This window comes from Athalia rosae, chromosome 5, assembly GCF_917208135.1.
Source record: "Athalia rosae chromosome 5, iyAthRosa1.1, whole genome shotgun sequence".
Lineage (NCBI taxonomy): Eukaryota > Metazoa > Arthropoda > Insecta > Hymenoptera > Athaliidae > Athalia > Athalia rosae.
The window spans coordinates 580,152-599,205 of NC_064030.1; the positions used below are offsets into that span (position 1 = coordinate 580,152).

General features: G+C 44.6%; 3 protein-coding genes across 4 annotated transcripts in view; all 3 read right to left on the reverse strand.

The window, feature by feature from the left end:
• LOC105682927 (low-density lipoprotein receptor-related protein 4) overlaps positions 1-9,212 on the reverse strand; it is a 20,294-nt gene extending 11,082 nt beyond the window's left edge. The window contains exons 1-15 of the mRNA XM_048656152.1: positions 7,786-9,212; positions 5,955-6,182; positions 5,594-5,881; positions 5,231-5,490; positions 4,967-5,150; positions 4,737-4,866; positions 2,716-2,828; positions 2,486-2,648; positions 1,722-1,875; positions 1,407-1,641; positions 1,158-1,324; positions 924-1,076; positions 683-836; positions 407-616; positions 29-346 (exon numbers count right to left, since the gene is read on the reverse strand). Coding sequence (XP_048512109.1) covers positions 29-346; positions 407-616; positions 683-836; positions 924-1,076; positions 1,158-1,324; positions 1,407-1,641; positions 1,722-1,875; positions 2,486-2,648; positions 2,716-2,828; positions 4,737-4,866; positions 4,967-5,150; positions 5,231-5,490; positions 5,594-5,881; positions 5,955-6,182; positions 7,786-7,888 — 2,860 coding nt within the window. The 5' untranslated portion in view covers positions 7,889-9,212. The remainder of the gene's footprint in view (positions 1-28; positions 347-406; positions 617-682; positions 837-923; positions 1,077-1,157; positions 1,325-1,406; positions 1,642-1,721; positions 1,876-2,485; positions 2,649-2,715; positions 2,829-4,736; positions 4,867-4,966; positions 5,151-5,230; positions 5,491-5,593; positions 5,882-5,954; positions 6,183-7,785) is intronic.
• Positions 9,213-9,760: 548 nt separating this feature from the next.
• Positions 9,761-15,813, reverse strand: LOC105694084. The gene is made up of 19 exons (XM_048655347.1): positions 15,527-15,813; positions 15,221-15,416; positions 14,791-15,155; positions 14,564-14,722; positions 14,242-14,469; positions 14,006-14,150; positions 12,777-12,889; positions 12,436-12,652; positions 12,243-12,312; positions 11,981-12,134; positions 11,823-11,907; positions 11,649-11,737; positions 11,472-11,579; positions 11,192-11,390; positions 10,713-11,074; positions 10,468-10,626; positions 10,315-10,399; positions 10,086-10,231; positions 9,761-9,992 (listed from the first exon to the last, which is right to left on the reverse strand). The coding sequence occupies exons 1-19, from the start codon at positions 15,656-15,658 to the stop codon at positions 9,834-9,836; spliced, it is 3,171 nt and encodes a 1,056-aa protein (XP_048511304.1). The 5' UTR covers positions 15,659-15,813; the 3' UTR covers positions 9,761-9,833.
• Positions 15,814-15,875: 62 nt separating this feature from the next.
• LOC105694085 (lipase 3-like) lies at positions 15,876-19,049 on the reverse strand. 2 transcript variants are annotated; one of them, XM_048656164.1, is made up of 8 exons: positions 18,534-19,049; positions 18,185-18,389; positions 18,002-18,077; positions 17,692-17,935; positions 17,391-17,549; positions 17,213-17,300; positions 16,720-16,865; positions 15,876-16,388 (listed from the first exon to the last, which is right to left on the reverse strand). In XM_048656164.1, the coding sequence occupies exons 1-8, from the start codon at positions 18,651-18,653 to the stop codon at positions 16,233-16,235; spliced, it is 1,194 nt and encodes a 397-aa protein (XP_048512121.1). In that variant the 5' UTR covers positions 18,654-19,049; the 3' UTR covers positions 15,876-16,232. The 2 variants fall into 2 exon arrangements, with proteins under 2 accessions (XP_048512121.1, XP_048512120.1); XM_048656163.1 differs by having other exon boundaries at positions 18,002-18,116.
• Between the last annotated feature and the right edge of the window lie 5 nt (positions 19,050-19,054).

Genomic DNA, 19,054 nt, shown 5'->3' on the forward strand with positions numbered 1-19,054 from the left:
CAACGGCAGAATCGAAGCGGAAACCTACCGGAGTGGATGGTTTTGAAACCGGCACCGTTCCCTTTGTTCGCAGATGATATGCTTTTGAAATGCCAGTCAGTCCAGTAAACGGTGTCTTCGAATATCGTTATTGCGAAGGGATGGTGAAGTCCTTTGCTCAGGACTTTCTTTCTATCGGTGCCATCCAGATGAGCAGATTCTATTATGTGGTGCTTGGCATCCGCCCAAAATATTCGGTCGGTTGTGTAGTCTATCGCGAGACCGTTTGGCCAGAATATCGACTCGGTAACGAGAGCCACTCTGCCCGAGCCGTCCATGTCGGCTCGCTCGATCTTCGGATTCGGACCTGAAGGTTGCGTACAACGGTCGTGATAAAGAGTACGATTGTTTGTTTATTTCAGCTTACCCCAATCCGTCCAGTAAACATATCCGTAATTGGGGTGGACGGCTATAGCTCGCGGCTTGTCAAGGTCACTCGATATCAGGACGTGCCTTATCGTCGTATCCAAGGTTATCACTTCGACTCTCCGAGTTCCGGAATCGGTCCAAAATAGGAGATCGTGAATCCAGTCCACGGCGACTCCACTCGGACTTTCTAGCCCCCAACGTATCACATCTGGAGATAAAATCAAACGTGAGTACGGAAATTCAATCTCGTAATCACGGCGTTTCCTAATCTTACCCTCAGGTTCAGTCCCGTTTACAAACGCTTTTCTTATCACATCCATCGACACATCTGACCAGTAGACAGTGCCTCGTTTGTAATGAAAATCCAAAGCGATCGCATTCTGCAGCCCCTTTAATATCGCTGTATACTTTGAGTTGCTTAGGCTGACCTGGAAAGCGTAAAAGATCGGTTTTGAGATCCAAATTTCATCGGTTGTAGATACGTCAATGTTTCTGGTCAATAGCCTGACACACACCTGTCGAATGTCGACTCTGTTCGCGAATAAGAGCATCGGATTCGCTCCTAAAGCCTTGCACGTTCTCAGATCGGGTCGAAGGATGTAACCTGCCATACAACTACAGGCGAAAGATCCCTGGGTATTGTTACAAATCTGACTGCAGACGGGATCCTGCGAGATAAACGTTGCGTAAAATATTAAATAAACTCGAGAACGTCATTCCGAAAATAAATCGAGTCAAGTGTAGCTGACCTGTTCAAATTCACACTCATTGATGTCCTCGCACGTAGCATCATCTTTTCCAAGTTTATATCCAGACGGGCAAGCGCAGGCGGTCTTGTTTTCCACCGTCAAAATACATTGCTGCGTGCATTTGTCCTCCGCGGTACAATTTCGTTTTTTAGGACAGTTGAGCTCATCTGGAAATTGAAGAAATTAGCATTGTAACAACAATCTAGCAGGCCACAATTGATCGTTGACTCGTGACTACAGTTTGCCCACCGTCTCCGTCAGGACAGTCGGGTGTTCCATCGCAAACGTGTTTGACAGCGATACAATTTCTGTGATAATGATGCATCGCCGCGGTGGTTTGAGCCGAATGAACACCCGCTAAAGCGGTATCGTTCAGTGTTTGTGGTGCTTTACATAAATACTGTGTCGCTTCGCAGGTAACCGCGCATCCCTGTTCATCCTCCCCGTTTGAGCAATCGGGAACACCGTCGCAGACCCACAATCTCTGGTAGAAGGAAACAAAACAAGATGAATAAGAACACCGTTCGGTAATCTATGTACATTGACTCATAGATGATACGCTACCGGAACGCAGATGCCGTTCGAGCAGGTGAATTCATCGTGAGGTGAACAGCCACGTGGTGTTGGATGGTCGCACATTTCCTCATCCTCACCGCCATCGCAGTCGGTTTCTTTGTCGCAAACCCATTTATCGCTGATGCACTTGCCGCCGGAACATCTGCGCAAATATATGCACACGGACGTAATAATGGTACAAAATGAAAAATCAATTAACAACAGGGATGATGAATGAACGGGTGGTGAAAAATTTTAGGGGCGTGAATCGCGCGCCTGGAAGATGCTGATTCAAAGTTTTATTCTACGTTTCAACAGAGAAATTGCACGCACAGATGGCCTCTTGCTAACATTGCAAACATTTAATCGGAAGCCTGGTCCCCGAAGTATAATTGCCATACGTCATACGGGGATGTGGGGAGTCGCTAAATTGGAAAAAAATCGCATGAATGGACACCCTTTTATGCGGAGTGCGCGTGTCGCTAACTACCAACTGGATGCTTCGCGTGAAACGAATGATGACAGGGCAGACGAGGGGCTAAGCTCTCGGCCGCAATCACAAGAATCTGCAAAGTGCACTACAAACGAGACTTCCTACGCGCTCCACAGATTCTTGGACACGTCCATTCCAAGTTGCTCGTGAGAATAAGCTAATGGGGGACTGTACGACGATGATGATGTCATCTTCCAAGCTCGAAGTCGAATGATTCGGTGGTCTTTTCATCGAAGAAAATGTGCATGGGAGATGAAAAAGAAAATTTCAATGCACTAACCGGAACTCGTTGGCATTGCAACTAGTCGCTGAAGCGGATGGACAATCCTTTTCGTCACTCCAATCGCCGCAATCGTCATCACCGTCGCATCGAAACTCGTGGCTTACGCATCTGGGATAGGCGCATTGGAATTCGTTGTCTCTGCAACGAACTTCAGTTTTCTCTAAAAAAGAAGGAATGGATACAATCGAATCGAGCGACTCTCTGATAGCATTGTTGTTTCAGCATACCGCAGTTGAGCTCGTCAGAACCGTCATTGCAGTCCGCTTCGCGGTCACAATGCCATGTAAGAGAAATGCAGCTGCCATCCTGACACTTGAACTCACCTAATTCCGAACACTCCCTGAAATTTAGTTGTAAATGAACTGAATTTCGTGTAACAATAGGTATACTTGCGGCGCGTGTGGCACGTGTACTATGACGTGCAATCAGATAACTACATCTATTCTTCGATCAGAGACAGCTTATGAAATCGGATTAATTGCAATCATGTACAATGATTTGTTTTCCCCCAGTAGCAGAGAGTACTGCGATTTCGGCACGAAATCAATATCGTTGGAGATTTCCTACGGGGATTATAATCCCCGACAACCCCGATTCACCGGCGCATCATTTGCAGGGAGGGTAGAAGTAATGGGGAATAAGGTTTTCGACCGGGGTCATGGTGGAACTTTCCCTAAGCGCGTTAACGTCCTCTGCGCGACCTAGCCCAACCCAATTTCTACCGCCCTACAAATACTCATGCTGCACATTGCGTCGTTTCACCGGTTGCACCCCTACCGCAACTTCGTTTTACGGTCATTAGCCAAAGTCACATTTTATCCCGCATTGCATTCCTCTCCCACACGAGACCTCTTCAACCGCAAGATGTTTACGACTCCTACGGGTAAATGTCGAGAGCAATTTCTGAGAAATCTCAGCAGATAAAATTAGATTCTATTATACACGTAGATCTGAATATACACGTTTAATCGCCTACGGACTTTATTACAATTTTCGAATGGGTGAAAATCAGGGGTTGATCTTCCATATATTTCCAATTGGAACGTGGATTTTGTAAGTAAAAGAAAAACTTGCGGTTGCAAAAAGAGAAATGATTGAAAAAAGAAACGACCTGAAAGAAGACTGTGCACCTAGTCATAACTTGTAACACGTACATATGTACAGAGATATGAATACTCGTACGATATTCATATTATCATGGGAACACGAGATCATTGCAACGCTCGTGGTGCTCCGCTTTGATCGCGCATGTCTCCGGAATATATGTCAGAGAATGAAAAGCACAAGCAAAATTCTGCAAGATGGTGGCTCAGGTACCACGGCGCGGTCGATATCACGTCATATCATTGTCGTTGCCGGGGTAACGCTGCTGCCTATTCTATATATTCGAATTTCGGACCACTACGGCCGCGGCCAGACTATACTATACGTGGCATTCACAGAAATACATGCACATCCACCTTTCGCGTGTTTCAAAGCACACGCCTATTCACAAAAATTCCATCAAATATTGCGGAGATCTTTCGTCGATCGAGAATGCATTTTTTCTCAATACAATCGCACAAAATCCTCCGGGATCTATTATAATTTTATCAAAGAATCAACGGAATGCGGAAGGGCATGTACGTATATGTATAAGGGGGGGAGTTGAGACATCTTTTACCGAAAAAAGCAACGTGTCCGGATCAAGTAACGAGTTTGTCAAGGTCGATCTACAGATCTCGTACAATCATTGCAGCTGCATGATACGACGGTACGTAAATCCAAAACCTGAGAGCCCGAAAACTGAACGGGAACGAAGAAGACGCATACCTACCGGTACATACCTACCCACTCACCCATATTTCCATCAGACGTGGGGGTAGGATGGAAGAGGACGGTAAGGATGTAGCGAGAAGCGAGAGGGCTGCGATCGGGGGTAGAGGGACCTTGAAGTTAGCGAGGTACACCTACGCGAAAGATTTCGTCGTCTCCCATATTATACTCAGAGGCGTGGGAGGACGTTCTTTCGAGAGGGATCGAGACGACGCTACGCAAGGGCGGGGAACCAGTAGTTCCCATCGTCAACCAATATCCCGAATGAGGGTCACCCCGACACCCGATTCCCAACACTACACACATACGTGTATCCCTGTGGAGCTAGGGCCCTTGACTCGACGTGAGTGTAAAATAAAAATCGAAACGAAAACAATCCCAACTGTAGTTTCCAAACAAGGGAAAACAATAATTTTTTATCCGGTCCACTTACATTTTTTTCGTACAGTTTATCTCGTCGGAAAAGTCCTTGCAGTCATTTTCACCGTCGCACAACCACGCTCGAGGAACGCAGAGGCCATTTCTACACTCGAATTGATCTTCGGTGCAGTTTTGAGATGTACCTGAAACGAAAGACCGCGGAGGTGCGCGTACCGTAGAAGTTAATTACCTATTTTACCCGTAGTTTGAATCCCGACGATGGAATTTTTAAATTTCACTTACCGCAATGACTTTCGTCCGAAAAATCACCACAGTCGTCGTCTCCGTCGCAAAGCCATTCTCTGGCTATGCATCTGCCGGACAACGGACATCTGACGTCTCTTTCGCCGACGCACTCCGCGATTCCACCCCCGGAACCGATACCGTTTTCACAGTCCATCTCGTCCTCGGCATCCTCGCAGTCCACCTATTTTTCCAAACGATTCAAAATCGTCAGGGCGAAAAGTCGGAATAGTCCAGGGACGATAGAAATACCGGTCCACTCACCTCACCGTCGCAACGACCGCTAAATAATATACAAGCGCAGGATTGAACGCATAAGAATTCCCCGTTTTTACACTGCCATCCGCAAGGCAGAAGATACTCCGCTGCGAGGTCACTTTCGTCTTCCAATTCGTGGATCAGCGTGCGCCCGCCGGCGCCCATATGACCTTCCATCCCTTTGTTCGAACCGACACCTCCGTGACCTCTGTCCAAGGGGTTGCGAACGCGCGAACGATCGGGGTTCACGTACGCTTCTTCCATGCCTGAAAGGAGAAGTGTAGAAATCGTTTTCACTTCGAGAAGGTCCCTCCCTCCGCAGGATAAGAATCGCCGCGAATTTGTGTATTTCATCTGTGGTGCCCGTACCGCCGTAAATGTCGCCGTAACCGCCTCGCCCTCGAGCCCCGTCCAGATTTCCTCTTCCGACCTGGACACTGGGACGACTTTGGCCGTAGATTCCTCCGTTCACCGGAGCACCGTTTCTCACCTTCACGTCACTGGATACGTTGTAAGACTCCGCGTCCGGCGGAGAGACGGGAATTCTGGGTGCCCCGTAATATCCCCCGAGCAACGGGGGATGGGATTTTTGAGAATAGTGATTCCGTCCACCGGTACCACCGTAACCAAAACCACCGTGACCTTCGTATGGATGACCTACAAACAATTCGGCGATTCGTCACCAACCGCTGCCTAACGACCATACGTAGTTTCCACGCCGTCGACTCACCGTCGTATCCGTAATCGTCCTCGTGAGTCGCGTCGGGTTTCTCATCGCGATGGAGGTTGTTCTTTGACTCGGGCTTATCCTTTCCCTTGTGAAAGGGGGACGCTGTCGTCGTTCCCATAAGAATCGGACCGCTACCGGTTTGGCGTAAGCTACCGCTACCGTACATCTGTCTAGCCGCTCCCCTGTTCGTCGATGTGTCCGTTGTCACTTCGGAACTCGCTACTGATCCTACGAAAGATTCGCGAATGCAATAAAGGAGAAAATAGATTTTCACGCGCAAATTCGTCGATGCTCAATAATTCCTACATCCCGAGACTGGGGATGCATCGAGTACTGCCGTCCAACCTTTCTAGCGGTCTACGAATCGAACTCGGTACATGCGGTAGAAAATGTCAATCGTTACGAACTAGTGATTTACCGCATGGCCAACGGATTGTTCGACAAATGATATTCACGGCGTCGGACGTAAATATTGGCGTATAAACGGCATAAATGTATCTCGAATATATTCGCCTATGGAAGTGGGTCGAGGTGTTACGTGTGTCGCGGAGACTGGGGTCTGGGGGTCTTGAGAAGAGGGTTGGCCGGGGGGGATGGGGTGTTCAATTTGGAGCGTGTATAGTTTAAGCTACGAGAAAGCCCATGAATGACTCGGTTGAACGCGGGGGCGGACAGACCTTTCATTCAGTCGAGCAACGCCTGCGCCTCCGCACCCTCTTCGCGTTTTCCCGTCGCCCTTGCCTCCTTCCGGTGGTCCTCGCGCACCGAATCGATATACAACGCGGACCCACCCCCCCCGGTTTGTGGACCCAAAAGAACGTGGAGACCATCGAATACGATGGGTCTCTCTCGTTGCCAAAAATAATTCCCTATCCTACCGTAACGTGAACATTTTTCACAGATGAAAGGGGTAGTCGGGATCGATCGGAGATCGCCAATCATACGATGCCGGAACAAGCAGAATATGGTGTCTGGATTCGAATGAGCACCAAATTTTTTGTTCGCCCGTTCGATCGTCATTCGAAAATCGAGAGTGTCGATCCGAAAAGTCACAGCAAACTTTCGCATAATGTCCCACCGTCCGATATAACGTATAATGCCAATTAACGATTACAGGGGTGCGTATACGTAGGTATACGATACCGGTACCTCGATATGATGTACCTATACAATACTCCGGCGCGTTGCGAGGTGAGTAAAAGGTGGGTGGGTGCGTGTGCGAACGACAGGTATACGTATTCGGGTACGAAAATAGAACAGGTAATTGCTCGGTGCCTATTCTGGAATTGCTCAATTATACGAAAGTTTTGACTTTGACTGGTGAACGAATCTTCCATACGCGCTATAGTGTTCGAATACCGTTCAAGTTGCGAGATTTTACCGGGTAAACGTCACCCCGCGTATATTCCGTGGGTGAATTATTGATACGTGTACGGGACTTCCCAAGGACTACCTCCCAGGTCGTTAATTGATCGATACACGGTTTCATTCACCGATCAAAACAGAGTCCTTCGCCTTCGCCCTTGTCACTACATATTCAGCACCACCTGCGCTCTCATCATTTCGTGTGGGATAACGTCGAAGACGATCTGCTCCATTTTCTTTTCTCTGTCTTTCTCTCATTTTTTTTTCTCTGCAAACTGGGGTGGTGGGATTGTCATTTGCGGAATCTAATACCATAGATATATTCTATGCTAGTACAAATCAGTATTTCAAATGTTATCACGTTCAAGATTAACGTCTGCAGCGATGCGACATTCCATTTATATTCTTCGGAAGATCATGCGGAAATGAGAAAGCTAAGTCATCGGGAATTCCTCACATAATGTACCTCGAGCATTACCGTTTTTCCAACAGACGACAACGCAGCAAATCAAGAAGAAGGTCTCGATTCCGTAGCCAGCTTGGCGACCGCGTAGATTCGTCGACGCCATCTCGTTCTCCCGATGGTTGCTCCTGCTGGAGCAGCTTTCTTCGTCTGCTCAGCACCCTCGCAGAGTTTCTTTTTTTTTTTCGGAATATTTTTATTCACCTAGTTCGAATTCAACACCGTATTATTTGGTGAAGGGCATTTCTTCTTATTTCAGAGCAATCGTCGAGCTCGTCACGAGGATACTTTCCGTCATTTCATCCATCGTTGTTCGGACGGAGGGTGAATCTGAGTTTAGCAATTTGTGTTGCCTTAATTTATTTATCACTTTATCGTCGGAAACAACATTGAATAGATATCTGATACGGTTACATCTCGCGCGACGCAACTTATCGATTCTTTCGCGTTATCAATGGACAGCGGCAAGCAGCAGACGGAAACTCGCGGACGTTAACTAATGAAAATTGATCACTTTATGCATTCGATACCCACGGATTTTTCTCCTCTATTCCATCGCATAAACCGGGATATTTTTTTTCGAGTCTTCCGTCAGCTGCGACTTTCAAATATACTCGACGGAGTACCGGCGATGTATCACAGAGCCCGTTCTCGCGATCGACCGAGACCGCCGCGGCGTTAGATAATTCGAATCGAATTATTACACCCTCGTCGTCACTTCAAAATTTTTCACACTACGTAGAGAAAATCGGAAACTTTTCGCAAGAGTCGCGAACTGTAGATTAATCCCATGAAGGGGCTCATTCACATTGAATGGATAATTTATTCAAATTGTCCGAACGAGAATATAATGATTTATTTTATGTAGAATCAAAGTAAATTTGCGCATGTCATTCTTCGTAATGATATATCTTTTATTATAGAATCACGCGGATGTTTGGCCAGATAGGGTAATTTCGGACTATAATTTTTAGCGCACCCCGGATACAACAAGATCTGACGTTCGACTGAGGGATGCTGTCGACGGGATGGTCTGGACCACGACGCAAGCGCGATAAAGAGACTACGAATACATGGGAAAAGCTAACAGCTAGGGAAAAAATGAAAAGAGAGCAACGAGATAACGAGGTACGCCCGGAGTAAGCATCGTTCATTATTTTTCGAGTACCTACAACATTTGAGCTACGATCGCGAAATTCGCACACCGTACGCACGTTGCGTTATTCATAGGTACGTCAAGTCATACGAATATTAGTGCAGAATCAACTTTGATAGAGGAGATTTGAGACTTTAGGAATTTTTAGTGATGTAGAGAGCTCGAAACTACCGATGCGGTTTCTTAATATCTTGCGGTCAGCCCACGTTCCTGTTTTGAGATAACCGCATCCCGGATGTTCCGGGTACGTATCCTGTACTTTTTCCTTATTCCCTTCCTTCCAGGTTGTGCACTTTCCATTTATCAAATACGTCGCGACGTATCGTCGGAATAAAAGCAGATTGATCGCAAGAAAAGGGGAAGTAATCTTAAAATTAAATATTTCAATGCAGACTGTAGAATCATTTACACGAAAAGTTATTCCCCCTTGTACAGTGCGATTCTGTTGAAAAGGGTCGCGATCAACGCCTGCGTCGAAATATTCGAATTTCTCGGTCTCCGAGCGAGCCCGAGCTTCACCAGAGTCAGCCAAGCCACAGGCGTGAGCGCCTTGTTGTGATCTACACCCCTCAAGGTGACACCTCGCAACAAAACATCTACGCCGGTGGCGAGCCCAGCTCGGGCTCGCGCTCGTAGAACGGGAAATTCGAATATTTCGACGCAGGCGTTGATCGCTACACGTTTTACCAAAATCGCACGGTATGACGAATGAGTTCTGGTTAGCTCAAGTTACAATACATCTACGATCTTAATACGAAACCGATCGAGTTATCGCCAGATCATGGGCTCCGGAAGCAAACGAGTTCAGATGTCTCAACGGGATTCATTGGTGGATTAATTTATATTTGCAGTTCATAGATATTTACATATTTTTGCTAAAAGTTAGTTTTCACCCCTACAGGTCTTGATGGTCCCGTAAGGAATCTATGAGCTGATGATAAACTAGAGTCGGGGCATCGAGAGCGTAAAGGAAATCAACATGATTGAAATTTTCCAGTGAAACTCTGTGTAGCATCGCTACGTTCGGAAGTTCACCTGCCAGCCTTTCCACGTCCTTCAAAAGAATAAGTATTTTATTAAACTATCATTCATCATAAATCGATCGACGATTACTGTTCGAGTATAAAAATCAATTGCATAACGATACCGTGTAATCCGCTAAAAGATCATTCGAAGCATAAAAAATTGCCATGGGGACTTCTATGTTCCGAAGATTGTACTCCAACGGTTCGCTCTGATTGTATTTTTGCCTGTTTCTGTACGGAATCAGATAATCAAACTGTCGGAACTTTTCTAAAAAATAAAAAGCGGCATATGAAAGTAATTGGAGGTAACTCAAAAAACGGGACAGACACTGATACATCGCGAGCACTGACTAGAGTTATAGAGCTGAGCGTAGTGAACAAATTGCTTCGTGGATGCTCCGGCTGGTACATGCCCCAGAATGACCGGAAGCATCGTCTGCGAATGGAAGAAGCGGGTCAAAAGAATATCAGGAATCGTCTTGAAGGTTTGAAAATGGCTCTTACCAAATTCATTTGACTAGAATCGTAACCTGTTGCCAGAAACAAAGTGTTACTGCAAACAACCTGGAGAACCGATCTCGACTCGCAAATATCTCGCCCGATTTCGGAGAGGAATGCATTCGTTGGTAAAAAATTGTTGACTCCAACTAATTTGAATAGGAACTGCGGGAAAAATATGAAAGATTAGTTTATACCTGGTACCGGTAGGAATTATGTGTATCGTAGAGGCACTCTGAGGTCATTGTTACGTAAAGAGGGGTGCTTATCCTTGCGAAGGGAGTCACTATCGGACTTCGCATGTTGCCGGCGTACGCGATCGGCGCAAATATCGCAGCAAAGTTGATTTTCCGATTGTATTCTGGTCTTTCTGAAAGTGCGACGAGAAGCTGAGTAGCACCTTGGGAATGGCCAACGTATGAGAGGTTTGACATTTTTGTTTCGTTGAGAACGTAATCGATCACAGCCGGGACGTCGTATAGGCCCATTTCGTGCCATGAAAAATCCCAAAATGCAGCATCGGCACTCGTAAGATTCTTGTGCCGTTTCGAATAAGTGTTCCCTCTGGAATTTCCCAACCATACGTCATAGCCATGGTCGGCGAGTATGTAACCTGGAAGAATTTGTCTGCTTTCAAACGACTCGAACGACTCGAAACTCACCAATAATTGTCATTTCGTTTAGACGTCGTCGCAGGTATATCGAACAATACGTCTGCGATATCGTTTACCCAAAGATTTCGAAGGACCCATGATCACCCAGTCCGCGGAACTGCACAGAATCCCATGCTGTAGAATTATCGCTGGTTTATTTTTCCCAGGGGGATACTTTTTCCCACCCGCGATACGATGGACCGTTAAAATAAATCCGTCTTCGGTTTCAACTGTATGAGTTTCAGTTTCGTAACCATATTTTCGGATAAGCTCCGGCTAGATGAAAAAATTAAAATGAAAATGTATCTAATCGGTTGTAAATTGTTCCGAATCTTCACCGCCGTTCGTGACTCTCACAGTTGAAAGGTGAACCTCGGGGTCGTCGATCATTTTGGAAAAGTCATCGATGTTGAGAGTCGGTCCGACAGCTGACGACAGCATACCCCACGAGTTGAGAACTTTTTTCTGTAAAAATTCTCTCTTATGGCGAGTGTATCTCGAAAAACTATTTTCACGAAATATTAAGAAACTCACTTTTAATTCGCGAATTGACAAGTCGTCGATGACGTAATCGATTCTTCTACCGAGGTCGTCGAAACTGTGGACCACTTTGTCGTAGCTAGCTATATTCCGGAAATTGTTACTTTATTCACTCTTTTGCTGCCTAAATTTCAATATCGAACAAACAACAGCGTACGGCATACGTACTACTTATATAATTTCGTCCTTGATTGTACCATTTCTTCGCGGTTGTGACTCCGGGAATCTTTTCCAACCATCTTGAGAACGTGGACTGGAATATTTTTTGAATAAACTGTCGAATACAATAAAGTTTTCTTGCGGCATCCATTTTCAATTATATCTACCTGCTCCTCGTCGGGTTCCGGCTCATTTGCTGTCATTCCGAATATTTTCAGCGAACCGTCGAAATTTCCCATAACAGAAATTTCATCTTTATCAGTTTCCGCCATAATGTACTTTGCGACGGGCGCTAATCTTTTTTTCTCCTCGTTCTCCGATCTACGATAAAAAAAAAAACGAAACACGTACATCGTGTTAAAAATTGGAACGGTATTGATAAATTCTGGAACTGCCAGGTAGATGGTTACCAACGATAAAATTACGTACAAGCTGACGGAGTCGTTGAAATTACATTGCCCTAGCCAGACGTCGTAGCCTTGATCGACGAGGAGGTACGCTAGAATTTACGATTTTTACGATTTTCACCTCTCTGTACTTTGATTTCTCGAACGTAAAGTCAAATGCGACATTCCCATTGCGAAATTTGCTAGCGAAAAATATATAAATTGACGATACGAACAAATCGCGAAAATTGGCTGGTTGACGTTGCATCGATCAACATCGCAGAGCACCCCGTGTTGGATAAGAAAGGTCTGCTTTCCACGTTTAGGGGGGGATTTCGGCCCTCCGGGTATTCTGTAAAGTAGAATTTCCTCCGAACCATTCGTTGCCGATTCCAATGAAGTGTAAAATGTGTGCTTCTCCAGTTTATACTCGGGAATTACGTCGAGACCGAACTAGTTGATAAAGAAAAACCAAAAAAAAAAGGTCAAGATTCGATGTAAGGACCTGACATACGTTCGTACTAGTGATATTCATGCGTTCGGTCGAAAGAGACGGGTGCAATGAACGAATAATTACCCTGTTTTTCGATTGCGTCGACGATCCGAAATAATTTCCAATATCCGACATGCTCCATGCCGTTATAGCATTTCCTTGCAGTACAACCGATGCCGCGAAAACCACAGCCGTCGCTGCGTAGAAATAAGTCATTTTTCAATTCGCACCTCACTTCGCTGATTCTCTGCTGATATTTGCCGTCGAGACGTTTCCGATTATAACCATCGGCCAACTGAACATATAAATCTATCTGACCTCGTGAACTGATATCTTCGGAAGCGATATGAAAAATGTCACTTGTGTGACGCAATTTCGTTATAATCCCGAGAATGAAGTATACATGAATACAAAGGAGAAAAATATGGTCGATGAGACTTCGCTGTGCGCGTATCGTGTGATTGAAAAAATAATACACAATTGCGACGATTATTGCGGTGTCTCACGCTTCTGCGATAACAACAACGATAAATTGACAATGATCTTTTTTAGTTCTGAATCGGATTATTCGTATTCGGAATCCGGAATATTCGTCACAGGCCATCGTCATTCGTGGGTCGCCTGTGGCTTGGCCAACATCTATACAGAATCGGAAAAGCATGAAGCACTGCGTTTCGTCAATGACGGAATTCATTCCGATCTCTCAGTTTCGACATCAATCACAACAACGCAATACAGCCCCGGTATAATTTTTTGAGCTTATCGGAATTGGGTCGTGCTAACGTATTTGAATTTTATTGATCAAACGACGATGTACGTGATAGTTTATACTTTAAGTTCGTTGATCGTTCCATAAACATGGAGGAGAATTACAAGTTTTGTTTGACACACATCGTCGACAATGAAGTCGACGAATCATCGCGTCTATACCGTAATTAAAACGATACGGATTTGATACTCAAAGTTGAATGCCATGTAATGACAATAATCGATTGCAGCGAAATACGTCGGTGATAGAAATCGTTGTGTTCGATGCGTTTGTATATTTATAGGATGATTTCTCGATTCGCACCGCGTTACATTATCTTATCACCATTATACCGTTCGGATCGAATGAGATCGTATCACGGTGTACGCAAGATATATCAAAACGTATATCTACTTTAAATATTTCTGTCAGGGATTTTCGATTCTATCGTGTTTCAGATTGGGATTATTATTTATCGTTCTGTTATTCAAACTCACGTTGTGTTAAAGGTTGAATTTTATTAAAGAGCAGAATTATCGTACATTTGTTCATCAATCGGAATATTTTTTCTTCAAGGTATTCACGATTTTATCGTACACGAGTTCCTTGGCATCGATACCCCACGTGAAGTCCAGGTGGTTCCATTTCCCATCGAGGATTCGGTAAAGCTCAACCGGATTCCCAAGCTCCGAGTACAACTTTTTCACATCCTGTCCAACAAAGGGTGAAAAAAATGGTCAGTCGTAAGATTTCAGATTATCAAAGAAAATTTTTTTTAAATTTGTACGCAAGGATATCAACCCTGACGGCAGCCATCCAATCGTTGTCGCTGTGAAACAAGTGGACCGGTGCGGTGATGCGGCTCAGATCGTACTTCGGTGGATGCAACGAATCGTATTGGATCAGATTGGAAACCAAACCGTGATCGTATCGCCTGAATTTTCCAGAGCTGATTTCTTGTCCGTAGTGAATTAGCTGGCGAGTCGATGCACCTGCTGGAATATGGGCAAAGATCGTCGGAAGTGCAGTCTATTCGACAGAAATTATAATGGCGAATCAACATTTCAGGATCAGGGATTATAGTTCGTTGACATTCGAGTTACGGTGTAGCGAATAAACTCACCGTGTTCAACTGGGCCTTGTTGAATCCGCACAAAAGGAATAACACGTTGCTGCATAAAACTTGCGTGAGAGCATCATCGTGACAGAAAGTTGCTCCAACTGTGTCGATCAAATCACTGGACGGGAGGAACTCGTGCACACCGAACAACTTCAAAATCAGCTACAAAGAAATCAATGAGAAACACATGACTCAGGCACCTCGCTCGTCTTGAAATTTTCTTTAATTACCGACAACGGCATCGTTGCGCTAGATGCTAATTGCAACATAGGGCTGATCAAATGTTTCATGTAAGCAACAGGCGCCAGGGCGAACATTGCTTTGATCTTCTGATTGTACTCGGGTATCTCCGATGCCATAACGAAGAACGAGGTGCTTCCTTGGCTGTGACCTACGTAGATTACTTGCTTTTGTCCCGTGGTGTTCAGGGCTAAATCGATCATTGCAGGAAGATCGTATTTCCCGATTTCGTGCCAAGAAAAGTACCAGAAATCTTCACCAGAATAATCCGTGTACGATCTGTGAGCTCTGGAGTAAGTGTTTCCCCTTGCATTTCCCATCCATACGTCGTATCCGGCGTCGGCCAGAATGTAGGCTGAAAACGAACGACTCGATCAACGACCCACCACTTTACTTTTGAATTTTCATCCCGCAACTTACCCAGACCCTTTCCAGGTCCCATGATGACCCAGTCGGCTGAACTGCTGAGCAAACCGTGCATCAAGAAAACGACCGGCCTATCCGCGATAGGTCTTCCGTGAGGTGAGTACATTCTGTGTACTCCGAGAATGTAACCATCTCTGGTGGTGACTTTATAACTGTTCTGGATGTAACCGTACTTGGTGATCAATTCGGGCTGCGATGAAAATCAGAGAGGATGTCAGTTAGAGAAGATCGTTATGTTCTACAAATGACTTCTGATACTTATTGGGTCGTACACATGTGTATTCTATAATATTTACGTACGACGGTCAATTCTGCGTCGATGGATGGTCGAGACATGACATCTTGCACCATTTCTTCGGTCCAAACCACCTCATTTCTGTCCGCTGCTACATATCCGACGGCCACAACGAATAAAATAAGTAAGAATTTCATGACGGTGGCTGCGGCTGCTACTGCTAATCGTCAATTTTTCAGTCCTCAATATCTGCTGCCCTTAATATACTCATTTTATCCGATCACATAGCTCGATAATAGCTCATTATCAGGCGTCTATCGTAATCTATCATCGGCGATCTATTTTTTTCTTATATTAATTATTTTACTTTTTCTTATGTAATTAGGTATACGATCAGTAACGACAAATATTTGGTTCGAGTATAGCCATTTTTTTATTGTCATCGGTGAACAGATTGAGAGATTATCAATCTCTCTATTATCTTTTTTTTCTTGCCATTTTCGTCAATGGCCGGAATGACGCAGTGCAAGTACGTTCATCATACATACTGTCCAACAAAGCATACGACGAGTAAAAGCTGTCGTGAATAATAAAATGTAGATCAATATTTTTTTGGCATGCAGGTCAAAAGTTATTTCTCACCACCGTGTGCAGTTGACTAGAAAATTTTGATTCGATCATGTTTACAGTGCTGCAGACTTACCGGAAAATCTAAAAATCTTACAAATAATATTATCTCAATAGATCCGCCCAAGTTTTCACATTTATATCTTACGTAGAATATTCTTCCATGAGTTTGAAGAGTCGCTGATAAATTAATGCCGGAGCGTTGGTTCCCCACAAAAAATCGTAATGGTTGAAACTGTTTGTCGCTACCCTATAAACTAATACCAGATTTTGAATTCTAGTTTCCAGCAGGCTGACATCCTGGAACAAAAAGGCAAGTACGATGAATGACCGTGCAATTCTTTGGAGAATCACAGAGATAGAAATAAATTACTCAATAAATATGCGTTGTCTCACTACGATAGAAACAGATAAAGAAAAAACCTCATCAGAATTTACAAGTGTATGTGTATTTTTCTTTTTTTTTCTTCAATTCGCAACGATGAATCACGTACTACTAGTGTTTGCAGAGGAAGTTGTTATGCTAAATATTATCGACTGCGTGTGTAAATAACGCAAATATATTGCGTAATTTGGTTGTGAACTAACGCTAACCAGCTGGTGTCTTTTTTATTTCAGCTGACAAAATTACCTTCGGGGTAGCGAGCCAATCGTTTTCGCTGTTAAAAAAAGCCACTGGAGCGCGAATATTTTCTAAACGGTATTCCGGTGGCACGGTGGAATTGTAAAGATTAAAATTTTTTTCATCGTTGTAGTAATCAAAGTACCTGAAACGTCCTGAAATCAAAGAAAATTACATAAAATTACGCTAACGACCCAATACCAATTTACTTTTCATTTCGCTCCTTTTTCCGTCTTGCTATCCGCTTCGCGGAGTACGGGTCATATCGCAATAATGTGATTTATTCATAGCGGATGATCTAAAACAGTGAAAGCGAGAATTGCCACAGAAGACTACTATGATGTCTTTACATATCGAACAACCGGAATTTGCCAATGGAATTCATGCAAAGTCCATGGTTTTATGGAAATCCGAATCTGCTTCGATTCGCAATCGTTTGAAGCAACCCGAACTATAGCGTGATTGGAACGATTTTTGACAGTGGGAAATTCGGAAAGCTCACCTTGCTCCATGGTACCTTGGCCGTAGTGTATGAACTGTTTCCAACTAGCACCGGCCGATACGTGGCCAACAATCACGGGCACGATCGTCTGTGCAAAATAATATTTCTCAACAACGCTCATTGTCAGATCGACTAGTTTCGATATAATCTAGATTTTTAGTATACAGTTCGACCTCACAGAGTTCAATTCATCTGGACTCCATCCGGCGATAAGGAAGATTATGGTCGAGCAAAAGAATTGCGTAAACGACGAGTCGCGGCAGATGATATTCGAAACGAATTTCGCCCAAGTTGATCTTTCGGTAAATTCAGGATATCCAAAGTTCTCGCCGACCCACTGGAAATTTAATGATCACGATGAAATTGTTTATCGCGAACGTCGTATTGCAATGTTATCGCATGATGGATATTGGAACTATTCCGGATGCAGCCTTAATTTTTTCCTCATTTCTTATCTGATTTATGAGCGCATCACCTACCACACCAATGCGTGTCAGTTTAGCAAGTTTCGTGACCGGGCCTCGTAGGTTGGCGGTAAAAGCTGCGGGTGCGAAAGCGGTCATCAAAATGATCTTCGAATTGTAATCAGGGCGCTCCGAAGCCATTACCCAGAATTGCGTTGTGCCTTGAGAATGACCGATGTAGAATATTTTTTCATTACACGATTCCGCGAGGATGTAATCTATGGTCGCTGGAAGATCGAATACTCCCATTTCGTGCCAGCTGGATGAAAAATTGAAACAAGTTAGCGATCAACGGTCACTCTTCGCTGGTCCGCAGGCAACGAACCTAAAGTCCCAGAACGATCTTTCCGAGGGGGACAGGGTCGTGTGATTTCGCGAGTACAGATTTCCTCGACTATTCCCTAACCAGACGTCGTAACCCCGATTAGCGAGCAGATAAGCTTCAATGAAAATCACATTTCATGGCTGTGCGAAATTTTGGCTTCTCATCGATCTCTTTTCATCTTACCTAATCCTTTTTCAGGACCAGCGAGTACCCAGTCTGCTGAACTACCAGCCAAACCGTGCACTAACAGAACGCCTTCTCTCCAAGGGCTCCTGTAGTTCCCGTTTTCCATAACGCCGACGATCCTGTGCGTTTCCAGAATGTATCCATCCTCCGTAACGATGTGGTGAGTCTCGGTCGGATATCCGTATTTATTCAGTAATTCCGTCTACCGAGTAATTGAAAATCGTTGTAAGAATTCTTTCTTTCCGTCGAAAGTCAAATTTGAAAATTTTCCTTCTCGTGTTACAAAAGAATATCACCGATGTAAGCCATTAATGTACACTTTTGAATATCTACAACTTGTTATTACCGTTTTCAAATCAACGTCAGGGTTTTTTTCTGGATTAATAAGAATGGCGCCGACGTGATTGACTAAAAGAACAGCGAAGACGATCTCCAGGGGTATTGAAATCTCGGGTAGCACTTTCATGTTCTCGGGGCTAATGACTCACCGTTGCTTTCAGCGGAACACTTTATGCGTAACAACCGACACTTTTCCGATGTGCAATGGCAGGTGTCGATGCGGTTTTACCTCGAAATCGGCTATGGGTATACCGCCAGCATGATTATCGTACCCGTTCACATACGGCGACTATCGTTTAATAAACGACACAGTGGTCGTCTCGTTCTGCGCTGAGTTAAAAATAAATTATGCCGCACCGCGAGTCGTGTAGCGCGATTTTGTTGCAGTTTTATCGTCCGATTTTTGAAAACTGCAGTTCTTGACCAGGATCGTCTCGTTTTCTTGTAAGCACTGGAACACCTTCGATAAGCGACTTTCCTCGCCGTTCAAAAGTCGGCCTACTTTTCTACGTCACAACTGCATCGGTT